Source organism: Passer montanus, unplaced genomic scaffold (assembly GCF_014805655.1).
Source record: "Passer montanus isolate IOZ18808 unplaced genomic scaffold, ASM1480565v1 scaffold48, whole genome shotgun sequence".
NCBI lineage: Eukaryota > Metazoa > Chordata > Aves > Passeriformes > Passeridae > Passer > Passer montanus.
The window spans coordinates 5838721-5858501 of NW_024369707.1; the positions used below are offsets into that span (position 1 = coordinate 5838721).

At 43.1% G+C, this 19781-nt stretch overlaps 1 protein-coding gene across 1 annotated transcript in view; it reads left to right on the top strand.

The window, feature by feature from the left end:
• Nucleotides 1-19781, top strand: part of EPHA4 (EPH receptor A4) — a 104681-nt gene that overhangs the window by 49336 nt on the left and 35564 nt on the right. Inside the window, exon 5 of the mRNA XM_039722360.1 lies at nucleotides 7164-7502. Within this exon, the coding sequence (XP_039578294.1) occupies nucleotides 7164-7502 (339 nt within the window). The remainder of the gene's footprint in view (nucleotides 1-7163; nucleotides 7503-19781) is intronic.

Here is a 19781-nt window from a genome sequence, read left to right on the forward strand (position 1 = left end):
CAAGCAGATGGAGTAAATTATTTTTTAAATCATTTTCTCCTTCCAGGGCTCAAAAGTTTCATCATGCTAGTTACTTAGTCACATACATACCTTTAGAAAGCATTTTTCTTTTAAAGGAGGTGCATTTTAAATGCACCGATCTGGTGACTGATGGGATGCTCCTAACAAAGGCTTGCCTTCTTGAGGGTATATATTTGAAATATCTCCATTAGCACTTCCATGGAGAGTGTGGGTTTCAGTTTGCATTTTTAATAGATCTCCTCCCACAGCCAGATCTTTCAAGGTAATAAATCTTAACTATAACAGAGGCTAGTAGTAAATAGATGTGGTTACAGTCCTAATACTGATAATATCAGTTCAGTCCTTAATGGGTAATGCTGCTGCCAGAATAATTCACTACCACTGTTGATGGCTGAAGACTAAGCTGGCATAAAAAAAGGAGCTCCTGAAGGAGCCCTCTGCCAGGCTGTGACAGAAACGTGCAGACAGGCAGCTATTTGTGGCTAAGAGAGCTTTATTTTGGGCGCCACCAAAGTGGGTTTCTTGGAAGTGCTAAATTCGCTTTAAAGGAATTAATTGTCAGAACCCTGTGCTGAAGTGCCTTTTGGTTTGTTTTGTGATGTTTTTGTTTCTCAACACAAGAAAATAGTATATAAAGGCTACTTTTTATCTGATAAAATTGGCCAAACCATAGCCCTTAATTTTATCTTCAGCCCTGTGGCCATGGGACCTCTGAGAAAAGGAAAGAGGAATTTTTCACTTGTGTCTACCTTTGGTGAATTAAAGTTGCTTGCCCAAAATTTGAAGCTGCTAGTTGTCTAGAAGTGAGATTCTGGAGTCCTGTCACCCTGGGACAGCAGAGAACCAAGCTGCAAGGTCTTTCTTATTTCTTCTCATTTTATGGGACAACAAGGTCACTTGGGAGCTGTTTTGCTGGGAATCATTTCTTTCTCATCTCCGTTCTCTGTGCTTTAATCCACGCCTCCTGGTTATACACTGTTGCTGAACTAAATTAACTGGTTTAGTGAAGACAGTATTCTTGATGTCAAACAAGTCTGTCTGGTCTCCTTGTAGAAAACTGTAATTGAATTTACCGCATACACCCACAGAGACTTTTAGAGAAACACCTTGCTGTGCAGATCAGTAATAAAAAAGGAAGATGTAAAACCAGGGATATTAAAACCTCTGTCATAACCATTTAAATACAGTTCCCCAGCACAGTGCCCTTACAAGTCTGCCTTCAAATCCCAGGGTTAGTTTTCAGGGATGTTTTTTGGTCGGGTTTGCAGCTGTAGGGAGGAAGGGAGGACTGACCTGGCTGGAGTCTCCCTGCACAACCAACCAACCGTGCCTGCCTGTCTCCCTGGAGCCCGCCCAGCTACAGCAAGCCCTCTGCCATGCCTTTGGATGGGTTTGTGGTGTATTTGTCAGGGGAGGCTCTCTCCTCCCCACTTGTGCCTTTGTGGTGGTGCTGCACTTGCAGTCCTGGCCTGCCCTGGTTAGACCCTGTCCTTGGGCAAGCAGCAGTCCTGGGTGTGTGCTTTCCCTGTGGTGTGCATGAAGGGCTGGGCAGGCTGTTCCCTCAGGGCAGCAGGAATATTCACTCAGTCGTAGCTAATCCCCTTTGTGCTATCTTTCTTTGAAATCATTCATTGCGTTGGGGTAGATGTTCTTTCTCCTTGGCAGAATGGCTTTGCCAGATTCATGAGGCTGAGCCTCCTACGTTTGTGCTGCTGTCCTTAGGGGACAGGAAGAAAGGGGCTTTGGGATAACGTTCTTGGCTGGATGGCATCCAAACAACAGTCAAACAGCCTGTTGATGTTTGACTCAACGATCTTTGATGCCCTTTAGCTGATTTAAATGGAAAATACTGTACTCCTTGCAAATAAACAGTTTACTGAGGTGTTATTATGCCCAGTCTGCAGCCTGGTTTGCTTCCCAGCTGTGTCCCCTTGCCATCTGCACCCCACAGGTGCTGCTTCAGTCCTGAAGAGCGAGTTCATTACCGGGTCTTCACTGCGGAAGCTCCCTGTGAGTCACTGCAGTGCCTGGACCAGGCTTGATCCCTGCTATGCATCATCAAAGCTCCTTAAGTGTGCCCACAGAGACCTGTAATCCACAGGCAGCTGGCTCACAGGGATCTCCTGTGGTCTGGAGGGAAGGAAGGAGACAGTCAGATGTTGGTATGTGCCCTTGTCATGGTTTTCACCAGGTCCTTGACAGTTGTACAGGCGTGTGTGGGAGGCTTCTGACTGGAGAGAGACTTGAGTGTAGGAAGGAAGGGAGAAAAATGTTGATAAATGAGAAGTTAGAATACTGCCAGAAGTTGTAGAAGGAGTGCTAAAATGCATCAGTCCTTTTAATACAAGTAGTGCCTGTGCTATTAACGCCTTAAAAACTCTTGTTTTGCTCAATGTTTGTTTGACATAGGGTGCATTGTCCTTAAGACAGACAGATCTCTCTATCTGTGGATGAAAGACAGCTGGAATGGCTGTAGCCTATTGCAGCAAGAGAAAGCCAAACAATCTGCATTGCCCAATATATTTAAGGAAATCAAATAGGAGGGTTGGGGAGGATAGCAAGATTAGCTTGATGAAGATTATTTGTTGCTAAACAGACTCTGCAGTGTTTCCCTCAGCCCTGACACACACAATGAACTGCTCCACCCAGGGCCTTCCCATTTGCTTCATGGCTCACTTGATTTTGATGGTTTTATTGTGAAGCAAGATTTATGGAGCCCCAGGAAGGAATAAAATTGAAAACTTCCGTTCCCTGTGTTCCCACAGAGGAGCCCCCCTGTCCGTTCAGGGTGCTGGTTAAAGGGACTGGAGAGGGATCCGGCTTTCAGGCCCCATGATCAAACTGTGTCCCCTGTGCAGTCACTGACGTGAGAAGACTGAGTGGCTCTGCAGATCCACCCTCAGATTCTCTTGTCCTGTGCAGGGAAAACAACAGCACCTGCCTTCCTAACATTATAAAATGAATTTTAAAATTAATTGTTTTTCAGAATTAAAATGTTAGATTTAATTTTGATTTCCTGTAGGAACTGTCACATTTTCAAACTGTTCCAGGCAGTGTGGCAATATTAGCTCCATTCTTCCACAGTGCCAAATAGCCCATGCAATAGCAAGCTTCCATTGGCAGGAGATTGATGAAAAATGCTGTAGATCGTGGGCCTTGTGACAAAATTACAGATGGTGGTGGTGATTCAGAAGCACAGGTCCTTGTCTCCTCTCTCATCTGCCCTGTAGCTAGATTTTTCCTGCCAGAGGACACAGGTTTGTGTGGGGGTGATGGTCTGGCTGACAGGATGCTGTTCCCTGTGGGATCCTGCAAGCTGGGTTTATCCAGGTACTATCCTGGCCCTTGCAGCCTGCCCTGGCCCTGAAAGGGTTTGTCTCATCTATGGGCAGCGGCTCTGTTGTCAGAAACAAAGCAAATCCTGATCACCATTGAAGGAGGGGATCCGCCCTGTGTTTCAACATCTGAAACCAGGCCCATCAATCTGAAGCTATTCCCCGCTCCCTGTGCCAACAGCTCCATTGATGACTACACTCCAGGAAGAAAAGAAATTGCTTTTCCCCTCACTGTAATGTCAGCCCACCATTTGGAGACTCCCCCGCATCTTCCTTTTCATGCTGGAGGTGGTGCACTCATCTCTGTGACCTGCAAGCATCTGCTTCCCTGGTTTTCCGCTTCGCCGCGTCTCTGTTTAGACACTGCAATGCCCTGTCCCACATACTAATTACTGACTTTTTGCTTCTGAGGAGCTTGATTCATTCTGGCACATTTTCCCATGTGAAACTGGACTTAGAGCCTTGGAAAATATCTTAATGGACATGAGAGTAAGTCTGAGTTTAACCCCAAACTGGCTGCTGTATCTGAGCTAAGAGGGACATCTTTCAGACCGCAGCTGTGGCAGTATGAACCCTCCCCCCACGGAGGTCTTTGCTTCAGGACTACCCCCATGAAACGGGGATATTCTTGGCCCTGGCAGAGCTGGTGCTGCCTGGGGAAGGAGGTGTTTGCACTGGCAGCACCTCATCTCAGCTCTCCTGGCTGTGCTCTGAGTGGATGCTCTCATGTGTGTGGCTGCAGCGAGGGAATGCTCTGTAAGAAAATGCCTTTTGCTGCTCCTTGCTATCAAGCTCTTGATGCTTCCCACAGGAGCAGTTTCAATTCAGGGCTTGCTGCTGAGAGGTCCTGAGCAGTCTCCGGGAGGACACACAGCCTCAGCTCCCAGAGTCTCTGGCTGCTGCTCTGTGCAGGGCAGACCTTCACTGTGCAATGTGCACCTGGGCTTGCCGCCTGCTGAGGCTGCTGTTCCCCCCAGAGGCTCGTGTTGGTTTTCCATTCCCTCGACAGTGCAGAGGGACAGGTGTTGCTACCTTGTGCACCTGCCTGCCCTGAAGAGAGCCCAGGTGTGATGCAGTTTGGGGAAGTCCAGGGTGGAGAGTTTGGTTCAGGTCCTGCTCAGCAGCTCCTGTGCTGCCGCTTGAGTTCACGATTTCAGGAGTGTCTTCCACCTCATTGCACTCAGAGTTTATTTTTGAAAAGAAAGCTCGTGTATTTGCAGGCTAAGCAGAGACCACTTTCGTACCCAGGGGAGCTGGCAAAGCCAGCTTTTGTGGGAAGGAGAGCTGCTTATGGGACAGAGGCATTGGGCTGGGACTTGGGACAGTTTTGACCACTGCCCAGATGTGCAAAGCATGTCTTGTGTGCCCTTGTCTCACCACATCTCTCTCTGCCTCTTTCCACTTGATGAATAGAGATTAAAACCAATTTCTTTCCTTTTTCTTTCTCATCTGGTTTTTGGATCAGGAAACATCTCTTGCTGTGTTCAGTAACTGATCTTTGAGTAAAAGGGTTTTGTCCTTAGGAGTCCAAAATGCTGCCAGTGCATAAATAAAAGCCATGAATGGCAGCCTGGTGGAGCAGCAGGCAGGAGGGCTCCCTGGCTCAGGGACTGGACTCAGCTCTCTCTTCTTGCAGTAATTCTACCTGTCAACCCCGATTAACTCAGAGACTATTTCAAAGGTTTGGCAAGAAGGGAGGATTTCCCTCCTTTCATAATAAATATATTAATTTTGTATTTTTGAGGTAAACACAGACAAACAATCCCTGTTTAGCTGCTCCTGCAACAGAGACCTTTCGTTGGGTACTGAAGGCCCATTTGAGCTCTATGTCATTTAAAACTCTTTTCTTAACCTAGCTACTTCTCTCAAAATCAGTCCTGTCTCCTGTTGAGCATGTGTTATATCAGGTGGCTTCAAGCACAGACCTGAGGAGGCAATGCAGCCCTCAAAACCTTGTCTTATGCAGCCTGCTCAGGCCTCAGGCTTCCTTTGAGATGAACCTGATAAATTGAGGAGGGAGCCACAATTAATCTTCCCCATAGTCATCCCTTAACAGCTTAACTTTTCTGCTGTTACACTTGATGAGTCACTTTGTAATTTCAGTAGAATTTCACATTTTCAATGTATTTGGTTTCTGGCTTACCACGATGACTGTTTTTGTACTTTTGGCATATGAGAGATTATGACTTATTTATTTATACACTTAATGGAACTATTGGTGCTGGCTGATTCTTTTTTACCAGGTTCATAGTTTCATAATGTTTGACAAATTTTCCAGAACTTTCTCCTTTCCTTCTTTTTCTGCAAGGAGATCTAGTTGAACTTCTTTTGAATTGCAACCATCAAATGTATTTTGATGAAATCTAAGAAGCTTTCATGAGCTGTGTCTTGAATTTGTGACTTTCCAAAATTATTTCTAGTATTTTTCTGCTAATAAGATTTGTATATAAAGCTCTGACTATTGGTAAGCACAGCTATTTTTCCTGTGTTCGTGTTTGGATTGATACATTTTGCAATCTTCATTCTCATTCTGTCTCATTTCTGTTTGATGCAGTGCTTACCTGCAGCCCTGTCCCAAAGCACTGTGTGTGTCAGAGTAGCTGTGTGCTCTGCCCCAGAGCAGGCTGCCTGGTGATGGTCAGAGAAGCCTTTTGGGATGGATGAAATACCCATCTCTTTCACGGCTTCACTCTGAATCATCTGCCTTAAATTTAAGGGTACAAAAAGTGTGTCTCAACTGTATTGAAATTAGATTAAGAGTTGCAGGATTAGCTCTTCTGCATTTTCAGTTTGCCTGTGGGTTTGAGGCCTGTGGGGATTTAAGCACATAAATAGGATTTGTGCCGTGTGTTGGTTGGCGCGAGGCAGGGCAGGGCTGGCCACGGCACCTCTGGAGAGGTGCTGCAGGTGCAGGAGGGGCTCTGCCCAGCCTGCCTTGGGCTCTGTGTCCTGATCCCACATCCCTGTGCTGGAACCTGCTGGGAGCTCTCTGGTGTTTATGAAGTCTCCCATCCCTGTGGTGGAAAAGCTGACCTTGTGTCTCAAATCCAGCCTTACTGCCAAGCTTTCTGTCTGGTCTCTTGTTTGTGACCAGGTTTCTTTTATCAGCCCTTCCTTCAGATGCTCACCATATTTTCCTCTTCAGTTCTTTCACTTTCTCCAGCACTCCCCTGTTGTAAACTTTATTTTCCATCCTTCAAAGCTTTAGTTCTGTGTCTGGCTTTCTATTCAAATCTCCATCCTGCATGCTGAAGTGTCATGTTCAGGTCCCTGCTTGATGGGCTTCAGTGTTCACCGAACATGATTTGACATCAACTTGTCTGGAAAATATTGCACTTATATTTTTCAGAAAAAGATACCCTGAGATATTTCTGTAATAATTTCAATGAGAGTATGCCTGCAGGTAATGGGGAACTTTGAAAATCTCAAGTGAAGCAGAAGTTTGTGCATTTGATGCTTTGCTTAGGAGATCATGGAAAAAAATGAGTGTAAGATATGTAAATTTAACATTTTTCATAACAAGTATAAACAATGAAAGGGAAAATGTCCCACTCCTGTTTAATGGCAATACTGAGCTTTCAGGCTCATTTAGAGCTGGAAAATACTGTTAGTTCATCAGATAAAGAGAATTTGAGTTACCAGCTAATTTTTTTGCCTTCATTATGAACATAAGTAAAATTCTGCTTGGTCTCTATTGTCCTTAACTTAAATGGGAGTTGCACAGCGTCTGGGACCCTTAACTCTGATGTATGTAAGCTTTTTTTTTTTTTTTCCTTAAATAAAAGCACGTGAACTTTTTCTTTTTAGGCCCTCCGTCTGCTCCCCAGCACCTGATTTCCAATGTCAACGAGACCTCGGTGAACCTGGAGTGGAGCCCCCCCCAGAACAAGGGTGGCCGGGAGGACATCTCCTACAACGTGGTGTGCAAGCGGTGCGGGGCGGGCGAGCCCGGCCGCTGCCGCTCCTGTGGCAGCGGGGTGCACTTCAGCCCCCAGCAGAACGGCCTGAAAACCACCAAAGTCTCCATCACCGACCTCCTGGCACACACCAACTACACCTTTGAAGTCTGGGCGGTGAATGGAGTGTCCAAGCAAAACCCCAGCCAGGACCAGGCTGTGTCAGTCACTGTGACAACTAACCAAGCAGGTAGGAACATAAACAGCAATTCCCTTCCTGTCTCTGCTGCCTGTTTTTTAGGAAAACTGTGATTTCCATTACATTTAGCATTAGCAAATGAATGCGAGGAGCCCTAAGATGTGTAACTGGGTCAAACCCTTATTTTCTGGTGATTTATATGGATACTTGAAATGCTTCAGAGGCAGGGAGAGAGGAGGGTTTGGGTGCTGTGTCAGGGAGCAGGCTGTGCTGCAGCACGCAGGCAGGACACTGGGAGGCATTCTGCAGAAGCACAGCAGCACGGCTGTTCCCCCCAGCCCACCAGCAGCTCTGCTCGTTCCAGGGGACAGGCACCCTGTACAGGAACACAAGGATGTCCTTGGTGTCTGCAGAGGGCAAAATACGTGCCTGGGGAGCACAGGGTTTTGCTCCATTCCCCCTTGAAAAAGGGCTGTGTAAGATTCAATGAGCGGAACGACTGGGCGCCCGCTCGCCTGCCTGCTCGCTCTCCTCTCCTGGAAAGTCAATTAGATTCTGTCCCCTTGTTAAATAAATACCTCCTTAACCTGCTGCTGACAATGTTTCAATTGATCAGAGCTGGCATTGTTGTAGAAATCCTATATGAGCTTTCAACTTCATGCTGACTGATTTTTGCGTTTCATTCATCTGGGAGAGTGAAATACTATTTCTGTGTCTACAAGATTATTTCAGATACCCTGGGCAACTCTGCTTTTTTGGTACCCCAGGGTTGACCTAGTAAGGGCAAAGGCTGCAGCAGCAGATTGCCATTTTGTTTTGATGCTAATTTGTTTGATCTTTTTCTTTAATTCCATGAAAACATTTCTTAGTTTGCAGCCAGCTCGGGTTTAACGCACAGGGTTCCAGTTGAATTTTTAATTTAATGCACAAAATTATATACATTTGAATATGACACTCTTCTACATGCAAATGAGATATCCAGACTGTCAGACTGGATACAAGACCGTCAAACCTGTTATCTGATGGCTCAGACTGCTGATTGCCTTCAGGTCCCACAGATGTTGCAGGCATTCAGCACCTCGGAGCGTAGCTCACAGGGTGTCATTTATTACCAGGCTTACGGTGCATGAGACAATATTAATATTGCATATTTTGATAGGACCAGACCATATAAATATTTTGAATTCTGTTTCCTAGTAGGTGTGTGTGAAAAATAGGTAGCCATAGTCTAAATCTGAAAATTTTAGCTGTAGTCCAGGACATGTCAGTATCACCAGTGAGAGATACATTCAATTTTGCAGTGACAGTTACAAGCGAAATTGTCAAGTCCATGCTGAAGCGCCTTTGAAAATCTGGTCCAGTGTTTTTTGTTCTTCATATACAGTTGACAGCATCCCTTTTAAATTATGATTCAAAAATTCAAACCACCACTTTGCCTAGTGAAAGGAAGACTAATAGAGAGCAGGGGCTATTAGGGAGTCTTGGGAGAAAGCTGTGGGAGAGTGCTGTCATACGCTATACGAAAAGAGAAGGTTGAGAACAGCAGCAGGGACAGTGTTTTTGTGCTGTGAATGCCTAGCAAAGAGAGTATTTCTGACTGATTTTGGCATGTGTAAGGATTAGTGGATGCATATATGCATGAATAAGTGAGCGGGATCCATCTACCGTGTGAAAATTCTACCATCTTATGCTTTTATATGCAAACCAAAATCTGATTGAATATGCAAATAAGAATTGATTTTGTTTATTATCCATGAGTAGTATTCTTCCCATCAGGAAATTTGTATTTTTGCCAACATTTCCAATTTTGAAACATGCCCAGTTTATCAAATGCGTCAGAGGGACAGAGAAAATTATACTGGTATAAATGAAAATTAACTCCAAGATGCAGTGTTCCCTGTTCTTCATACAACTTTGTGGTTTCTGCTGCACAGAAGATCTAAATAGAAATGTGTGGCCTGAACCTACTGATCCTAGCTGAGATAAATAGCCTTACATATGCAAATGGTCCCATTGATTTTGGTGAAACTGCTTGCTTGAGTAAAGGTTTGTAAAGTTAGACCCTTGGGTTTTACAAGTACTCATCTGTTTAATCATTGTAAATGTGTGTCTGGGGTGCATTAAAATCATTGTGCCACTAATTTTCTTTCACTATATTTCATTATAAAGAAATCATGTTATGATGGTGCACTGCCACAGGCTTGGTTTTCATCTTGCACCTTTCTTACACTAATGTAAAGCTGCCTTGGTTTCTTTAAGGCAATTCTAAATTCAGATTAGAGCCAAGCTCCTCCCTTAATAGCACTTCTTCCCTGTTTTACTAGTAAAAATGAAGCCACCAACAACAAAAATTTATAAATTACTTCATTGGTTGTGCTTGTTATGCTTGTGCTTGATAGGAAAAAAAATGTTTTCAATATGGGGAGTTTTTAATAATTCTTTACATACTAATTAATAATTCTTTACAGTACTTTTGGGTTGTCTTCTGGAGAATTTGCTAGAACTCTTTGCAAGAGGTGCATCTCTGAGTTAAATTCGGTAAAAATGATGAGTATGCAAGAGACCAGGGAATTCTTCCTCATAACAACTTTACCTTTCAAATATGCAACCATATTATGTGAAGAAAATAGGCAGAAATTTTGCAAGCAGTTTCTGATGTGAGGATCAGGAATCTGGGTGTCTGTGTGTTTGCTTGCCCTGGTGCCAGCCCCCATGGAAGGTGTGCATTTGGAGAGAGGCAGAAAGCAATGAGAAATCCCTTGTGGTATATTCAACACAAAATTGATGGAATGCATTGCAGTGACATAGAAAGTGCAGTTGAAAAGCACGGGTGGGTTTTTGTTTGCTTTTGTTGTTTTACTCCTGAGATAATGAAATGAGGCAGTTTACTTTCCACTCTTCGTTTAGAAACTCTTTTCAGTTTCTGATACTATAGAAGTGTTTAAATGAGAATAAGATTTGCCATTCAAAGTAGGATCAAAAATCGTTTGAAAAAGTATTTTTTCTGCTTTTTTGGAAAAGGTATTGGTTTTAAAACTTGCCTTAAAAAAAAAAAAGCTAATTTTCAGGCTTTGAGGAAAGTAAAAATTTCTATCTCCTAGTGAAATACTTTGGTGTTGTTACACTTTAAGAGTTTTGAATTAATTCAGCTCATTGTTCTGCATGTTTAGCATAATTTTTTGGGTTTTTTTTTTTTTTGAGTTGGGAACCATTACTCTTTTCCAGTATAAGATTTAAAAAATATAAAAAGCAAGGATGGAACACTGAGCTGCTGAAACTTGTAGCCAATGTCCTTAGCACAATGAGTACTGCAAGTGCTGATATCGGGGTCTCACCACTGGCAGTGGTGGCTTTTGGGCTTTCACTTTTCAGTGAAATGAAATCAGCACTTTGCCCATCTTTAAAAATTTGTGAAATGATTTGTGGAAGAGATGCAAGCCAGCAATTCTCATGTGATGCTGCTAGGGGAAGCTAATTCCAATGAGGAACTCTATCAGGCTGTTGACTGAGTAGCTCAGAAATCTCTGGCTTACTTGGGTGTTTGTTGGGTTTTTTTTTTTTCTGCTAAGGATAATGCTGCAAAGCTATTCAAAATTTAAAGAAAAGCTCTCAATAAAAGGATCTTGTTTGCAGCATTCAGGAAACTTGTGTGGTTTTCTTTTGAAGATGCACTGAGCAGTTTATATTTTTATTAAGGATGAAACAGCTGAGCTGTTTGTCTCCAGCCTGAGAGGCAGGTTCCCTGCTCAGTCCCCCTGTGTGCCCATCTGAGGGGGCAGTGCCACAGGGACAAGGTTTTTGCATGGTTGCTGAAGGCATTTGTAAGGCAGGAGAGTGGTGTGGGGGCAGAGCCTACACAGGCTTAAATGAGATTTAAAATCCAAAAACTCATTTTCCTACTTGCTTGGCTCCCTTTGTTTTGTTTGTCTTTTATGAGGGATGGGTGTCCTGCTCGCTCCTTTGTGTGTTGGAGTTAAAGCAGTTGATATTTCTGAATAAACAACTTGCCTGGTGATTTGTTACCTTGTTAGGGTACCTTGGGCTCTGTGTTTCCTTAAGTGGATCGGCAGAGCTGGATAGATGCAGGATGTGCCAATTAGGATGAAAATGCAGTGTATATAAATAAACTTACTTCTTCTCCCGTTGCATTACCCTGGATGTTTTCAAGCTGCCTGTGCTCAGGATCAAGAAATGATCTTTCTGGAGAATATCTCGAGCTCTCTGTGCCGGTTATTCCTGCTCCTGTTGTCGCTGCTCTGCCCAGCCCCTCTGTGTGTGCCATGCCCCTCTCCTGGCCTGTGCAGCTGTGTGCTCCCTGTCCCAGAGCTGCCCCATCCCTGGCAGAGCAGGGGGCTGCAGTCCTTGTCCCTCTCCTGTGTGCTCCCCAAATCCTGCTCTGGAGCTCAGAGCCCTGCCGTGCTTCAGTGCCCTTCCCAGGCAGCAGCTAAAGTGGGTCACGGTGCCACCAGGATTTCAGCATGCCCGAGAAGATCCATGGGAATTGAGTATTCTTCTGGGACAGGCTGCAGTTGTGGTGAGCCCAAAATACTGACTTCCAGTGCAGGGAAGGGAAATGTCAGCTGTTACTCAGTTATATTTAACCTTTAGGTTTGTTTGTTGTTTATGTTCTTAATTCCTTTACTAAAAGGAAAAAAAAACACCAAAAAACCCCAAATCTAAAAGATCCCAATCCCTTGAGGATGCTGATATTTTAAGTCAGAAATGGCAGGGGCAGGGGGGAAAGAATTGGGAGTTATGACTCAAGTTCTATTGGACTTTTTGGTAGGGGAATAGATATTCCCATTTTGCATTTTGATGGGTCTACTTTGAAAGCCCACAATTCCTTTCAAATGCTGATTAGCATTCCTCACGTGTTGTACAGAGCAGCACAGAAAATGCATATAAGGTCTTACATTATGCCAGTGTGGTTTAGCCTGTGCTGAGCTACATTTGCAGTCAGTAAAAATTCATGGACATACATTGCCCTTGGTCAGTGTGCACTCCTCGTGTCAAAAAAATAATAGTTGCTCAGGCAGATCAAAAGCAATGCATGCCAAGGCCAGGAAAGATAAGGATTTTAGTATTTTCTTTTTAATGCACTATTTTCCTGGATATTTATAACTTACCTATAAAGAATTGCTCTATAGCGAAACATCAAAAGACATTGTTAAGTAGATTTCAGTCACAGAGCTTTCTTTAGGTGACTACATGAACACCCTTAAACTACTACTGCAAAATAAAATTAACTGTTACTCTGAAGATTGATCAATCCATCTGATTCTCTAAGCTCCCTCATGTTCTTTGAGTATAATCCTGTTTCAATACAAGTAATAGTAAATAATTTCTGTTTGCTGAGAGTGAACATAACATTTTTTTGATTTTATGTGTGGTGATATTTATGTGCATATTAAGAATCTTATCGATAGGGAGGTGCTGAAGGAAGTTAATTTTGATTTTAAAAATCGCAAGGTCTGTAGTCATTCAGACTGCTAGTTTTATGCTCAGCTCCTGCAAAAAAATGTTCTTTTTTTAATGCAGTCCTGGTGAGGAGCTGTTTATTGTTGTGTTGAAACATAATTTTTGAAGGGCTCTATAACCCCAAGGAAGACTTCATCTCCAAATAGCCGGCAAAGGAGCTCTATGAATGTGAAGACAGAATTCATCATGCACTCGTGTCACAGTTTCACAAACCCTATGAAATAGTGTAAGCTGGCAAAATAAGTCATTTTCTGTGCTGGCATCCCCCTTCCCTAGTGCCTGGTGAGGCTGTGGGGATGCTCATGCACATCAGCTCTCCAGCCTGGCCCTGCCGAGTTCCTGGGGGTGATGTGGGGACGGGGCTGTGCTGTGGGGTTTTGTGGAGGGAAGGATTAAGGTGCTGGGCCAGGCTGTTCCTCAGGAGTCTCTGGACCTTTGGAGGGTGTTGAGGTGGCATCCAGCCCGATGGCCCACCTGGGAGAGGCACAGGAGCGTGAGTTCATGTCACTGCCCAAGAGAGGAGCAAGTGGCACCCAGATGTGGGCACAGCTGGTCTGCCTGTAGCCTTCACAAGCATCCAAGAATCAATTTACTTCTTTATTTTTGTTCTAAGTACTTGCTACCAGCACAGTCCCACCCTTTCCAGTTACTTGTTCCCCACAGCCAAAGGATACAAATAGCCTGTTCCAGTAGTCCTTTTTCAGGCACACAAACCCGTGAGGAAACTCATGCACGTATCTGGGTGTGTATAAACAGTCACAGCACCCTGGCCACCCAGTTCCCAACAAACCTGATTTAAAATAATCTCTTGGCAAACATCTGGATGTGTGCCAGCTGTCCAGAGCATGGGAAATGTGTGTGATACTACTGGCTGCTTTCTTTTTTCTGTACAATGTCAGGGTAATGGGAAAATCGAGCTGCAAAGGGCTGTTCTTACTTTGCTTTAAGGTGTTTGTACTAAGGATGATAGACCAGCAGTCTCCTTATTCCCCAAACAGAGCTGTGTCAAGCCTGAATGCAGTAGGAAAGAAAATCAAAACTAATAATCAAGACTTGGAAAAGGGCTGATCCATAAGTGTGACACTCCGAGTGATTTCTTACAGCATCTTGCAAAATTCCAGGGTAATTATATGCAACTTTCTAATTTGAAATCTCGATCAGTGAGGTTTCTAAGGCTTCATATTTTTCTGCTAGACGTGAGCAGCAATCCCCCCTGCACATTGTTCAAGCAGGAGGGTTGGCACAAGCTGCCTGCTGTTGTTGGGTTTTATCTGCCCTGATCAGTGAGGTGACCTGCCAGGATGTGCAGGACAGCCTTTTCTTCACCTGCCTTTCCTTCCCCTGCTTTGGCTTTCAAAGGGACTTGTGTTTTGGCTTTGGACATCTGAGGATTTGTATTGACAGGAGTTACTGCAAAGATTTCTGCAGCAAACCAAATGGTGTATTTTGGGAAATCACAGATCTTTCAAATATTAATGCAGCAGGAGATCCAGAAAGAAAAGTGATCCTAATGCTAGAAATTTGGGAATTGTATGGAACTGAACAGTGGGGAGGGAATACTTTTGAATGGGCAAATTTCGACATTGAGCATGAGATTTCTCAGAGATTTGAAGATGTCATGTGTTGACTGCTTCAGGCTTCTTCTGCTGCACGTTTAATTACGTGTGTAAGTTTAAGTGTCTGAGTAAGGAGCTTCTCCAAGCTGGCAGATGCAAGTGGGAGTTTCTTCTTAACAACTCCGTGTTCTTGCAGAGGCTTTAACTGATGGTCTGTAATAAATGTGTAGTTATAGGCATACGTGCTCCCGTCTTAAAAACAAAACTGGGAAAACTATTGTTGAGAAGGATTAAATTATTATTTTAAGGTAACTGCAGCATTCCACAAAGAAATAATAATTAAAATAACAACTGCTTGCTTTCTGGCAAAGCTGTCTGCACCACCCATTTCCATGAATTTGTATTCAAGGTGGGGGATACAAGTCTTGGTCGGAAGGAAAAAAAAAAAAAGTGCTTTCTAAAGATCCTTAGTAAATAACCAGCTTCAGGGTTCAGTGAACAGCTTAGACAAGCTGCATGTCAGATAGAGCCAAGATGTAATTGCAGCATTTAAATAAAAATTTGGTCACTTTTTAAAAAAGATCTCGTGGTTTGCTATGGAAAATGGAAGTTAGTTACACATCCTCCTAGGGAAAGAGATGCTTAATTTCAGCATTGGGTAGTGTTGATCATATCTAAGTTGTTTAAATTTACTTCAAGGAGGCATAAAATTCTGGTCTCAGTGATGTTGGTACAGATGAATAGTTACCAAACTGACAGAGATGGAGATGCAGTCCTGCAGCTTTTATTTGCCCTGGACTATTTAACTGTGTGCTCACTTTCTCTGGCAGCAAACTGACATTTCCCATTCATGGGGCTTGACAACTGGTGTGAGCACTTCCCTTAAACAACTGGCACAGAAATATTTTCATGTGGAAGGAGAATTTGCCCAAGAATGTTTGTGGCTACTGAATGTTTAGATGGGCTTCTAAATTCTCTAGTTGTTTTTGCAGCTGACTAAATAAATTGGAAAGCAGCCAGAGAGACAGCAGAGTCCAGTCAGTAGTTCAGCAACAATAAAAGGCTTCGGAGAACTTTATCAAAGCTTCCATTAACCCCCTGCTGATGTCCTCAAACAGGATTTTTTTGAGAGAGTAGAAACACAAAAGCTAGGCTGCACAACTGCCCCTGTGTGTCCATTCACAGTTTTTAAATCCACACAGTTACTAATTAAAATGCCATGCAGAGCAGCACAAATAAACATCACTAGTCCCTGAAGCCCAAAAGTTTCTGCATTGGCTCATAGTTTGGAGGGCAGGATGCTGAACTGACCCCAAAGGGTGGGTGAAGCAGCCCATTCTGGTTCGGATATTCTGTCCTTGTGAAATGTGTGTCAAGTCCATCCATATGCATGAAATCCCACTCCCAGAATGCCATCCCAAGGCAGCCCGTTATATTTTATTTATGTGTTTCATAGCGCTGTGCTAAACCGTGAGGGCTAAATAGAGCTGTGGCATGCCTGCTGGCTCCCTATAATCATGTTTGCCAGCTTCTGGTGGACATCAAAATGCTGAGCACACGAGTGAATACTGCTTCTTTCATTGAGAAATGTCACTTCAGATTTAGCCCCACGTGTGAACTGGTGTGCAGGCAGCGCTTTATTATCGTGGCAGGGCTCCAGTGGGCGTCCCTTCCCAAACAAAGTGGGAGCCTCTCTCTGCATCCACTTGAAGGATTTCATGGCATCTCCTTCGATTAAGGTAATCTGTCTTCATTACTAAATTCAAGAACCAGAGCCTCAGATCTTCGAGTGCACTCTGAGAATGGATTCAGGGTCTCTGAAAATTGTGGAATTTGGAAAAAATTTGGAAACCGGCGATAACAAAAGTTGACCGTGGTTTTGTATTTGCTTTTTTAAATGCAGTCAAAAGAGGTGTAGGAAGCTCAAGCGTTTGTGTTTTATTCCTGTGGTCATTTGTATTTCAAACCATCCCTTATGGAAAAATCCTACTGTTAATTTGAAAGGAAATTATAGCTTTTGTCTCAGCCTTCTGAACTGTTCCTGCAGAGTTTATTAGGACTTTTATCCCTGCTATTGAATTCTATCACCTAGTCTTGAAAAGACAATTGACTGATTCTGATTTTTTTATTAAATTCTTCTACTGCTCTATAAAATATCTTTGGTTTTGCCTGTATTAAAATCCACTGAAAGCATCCATAGATTATTACAGTCAGAAAAACCTTTAAACTGTGATGTGCTTTGGATAGAAATGTCTTCCAATTCCGCAGATTACCAAAGGCTAAAAGGAAAGCACTGGAATTTTTAATTAGCTTTTTATTATTTTTAATTTTCTATGTTGCCGTTAAGTGGTCTTTTTGAGAGATAATAGAACAAGACAATTTTGACTGAGCAAAATAGGAAAGTATAGTGGGCTGGGAGAGGTGTCTGGTATATGAATTGAGTTTTGTGTGCTGTCCCATTTATTTTAGCAAACAAATCAAGGCATGATCTGGAGACAACCCGCTACAAGGGCTCCCTGGGAAGATTGTGCTTGTCTCTGTAACAGACTGCGTTCTTTAAATCTGTCCTCTGAATCAGCCCCAATTTATCTTCCCAGCATAAAAGGGAATGCAGATGGAGTAGCCACAGCCTCCCTTACAGTTTATCAGGATATTGTGCATGCACATAAATAAGGCAGAAAGTGACTGGAATGTGTAAGTGGCTGAGTGTTGAATCCCATGTTTTTCAAGCTCCCTGGGCATGGAGCAGCCAAGGGGAGTCCTGGAGGAGCTGCAGGGTTTGTGGGCTCTTTGTGGCACTCCAGATAGGGGTGCAGGGCCAGTGGTGCCTTTGCGAGAGGTCAGTCAGTGTCATCCTGTCTGCTGGAATATGGGACTGGAAACAAAGGTCCAAACTCAGAATACAGACCAGTCTGTTTGACTGCTGCACAAGTTATTGTTTTCGTGGGCTTTTATTTGCCCAGACTGTAGCTCAGTACTCTTCCAGGACGTAAATCTGGCTGGTCTTTGTTGACCTGTACAGGTCAACATCCTCATAACCTCATAAGGTTATTTCTTTTTTTAAAATTTTTATTTATTTATTTTTAGTATTGAAATTTTTCAGACTTTGTAATGGCACTTGCATTGCACAGGAAACCAATTATTCTTTGGAGTGTTTTACACTGAGGCAATCACCTTTAATATTTAATTGCTGATTGCACTTGGGGTTTTTCCAATTGACACAATTTTAAAACAAATAATGCACTGGTTTTCAGTATCCAGCATAAAACCAAAATAATGAAACCCCTTTATAAGTTTAATTATGTGCCACCTATGATGTAATTGGCTACTGACATCATGAACTAAGATTTTAATTTTAAGGTTTATGTGTTTCAGGAAGCTTAGGACTCTTCCCCAGTTTGTACCTCATCACTTTTTTTTTTAATGAATGGCAAGCATAGGTAATTTTGCTTTTTGTAGCAACACTGTGTGCAGAGTTTTTTCTCTCATTGGGTCTATTAATGATTTTTAATTTCCTGAACAAATCTGCCTGTTGAGAGTGAAGGAAAGGTGATTTAATTCAGTTCCAGTGGAAGGACCTGGAGGGAGAGCTCCAAGTGTGAGTTAAGTGTGCTGTGGTCTGATTCTCTGTGGTACTTTCCAAAAGCACAGAGTATCTTTGTTCCCTGGAGAAGAGACACTTTGATGGGGAGCATGGCAGATGTTTTGCAGCATCCTGCAAGAATGAGGATCTCCAAGTGCAGTCAGAGCAGTGTTCTTCACAAAGTGCTACTAACCTGAGCCCAGAAAACCCAAACCTTGATTCAGTCATTTCTCAAGGATTTCTCAACAGCACAGAGACAGAGATGGTATCATGTCAAATCCATCTAACCTTTGTACAGAAGGTACTTCACTGGAGTGCCAACTGAATGCTCTGAATATCAACTATAATTAAAATTTATAGCTTGTGTTCAGCTGGAATGTAAATACATAAATGCAAACCTTCTGAACCAGCCTCTTCTGTGTGATGGAGCTGAAACTAAATATGGCTGAAGTACCTTACCTTTGGTGGCTTTGAAACAGTTCATGCTATCAAGTGTTAAGGTGAGAATTGTGATTTTTGTTGTTGAGTGAGTCCTGAGTTTGGATTGTGTTTGGAGGGCATGGCTCCAACCCAGCCTGCAGTGGCTGTTGGAGCTGTGGATCACAGTGGAAATAAAATGTTTATCATTTTATTACTTTTTCTTCCCCCAAGAAGCTTGTCATTTCTGACTTTAGATGATTGATCTGAGAAAACCAAATGGCAAAATCTAAGTCTTTGCTATTACTGAAGCACTTCAGAAGCCAGGATGAGGCAATGTGGCCAAATCTATTTATTAAAATAGCGAATGCTGCTTTAGCAGAATGACTCATGCCGTTTATTTATTTATTTATTTAGTTTAGAAGATACTTCAGTATTTCCAAGGCATCTAAGTGGCAAATAGGGCAGAGGCTTCTGTTTGTCTGGATTTTAAAAAGGCTTTTAAGCTGCACTTTTTGCAAAATCTAATATTCTTAATGCTGAAGGTAAGTGACAAAGGACATTATTTAGCACATGTATATACATCATCTAGACATCCATGCTTCAAGTAAATAAGAAGTAACTGTGTGAGAACCAGGGAGAGCAGCGTTAGGAGATGTGTTGCCCTGGGTGCCAAATCACACATTTGCCCCGTAATGGATTAAGCTTTGTGCCATAACTGTTTGGGTAACCATGTGCCCAGGTGACTTGGTGGTAAGTATAAGAAAGGACCAGGGAGCAGAAATGAGGCTTTCTGGTAATAGATACAGACATGGGGCATCAGGTGAGAACTGTCCTATGCCCTGTGAGACAAAGGGTTCCCCCTTTGGGCTATTACAACAGCAGGGTCAGTATTTTTTATGTTGTTTTGTGGATTTTTGAAACACTGTTGTAAGAGGCTTGAAAGCTGTGCACAGCAAGTGGTTTGCAGGGCACGGATACAGTCAGTTATTTCATTGGTTCTGTGCAATTTAGGAACAGCTCTTCCCCTCTTGTGTGTTGACTCATGATATGTGTGTGAAACATTTCTTAACTGTGGGCAGGAGAATGGCAAAATGAAGGAGGAGTAGCTGGATGTTTGTTTGATTTGAGGAAGGGCTTATAGATTGGGATAGGAGCCTCGTTTGAGGGTAACTGGTGTTTCTTTAAGGGTAGCTTTGATTTTCTGGTGGAAGGGGCTGGAGGGGAGTAGAATTTGTTTAGAAAAGGCTGCTCAGCAGGTCCTCCTCCTGTGCAGCAGTGCAAGGGTGAAAGACA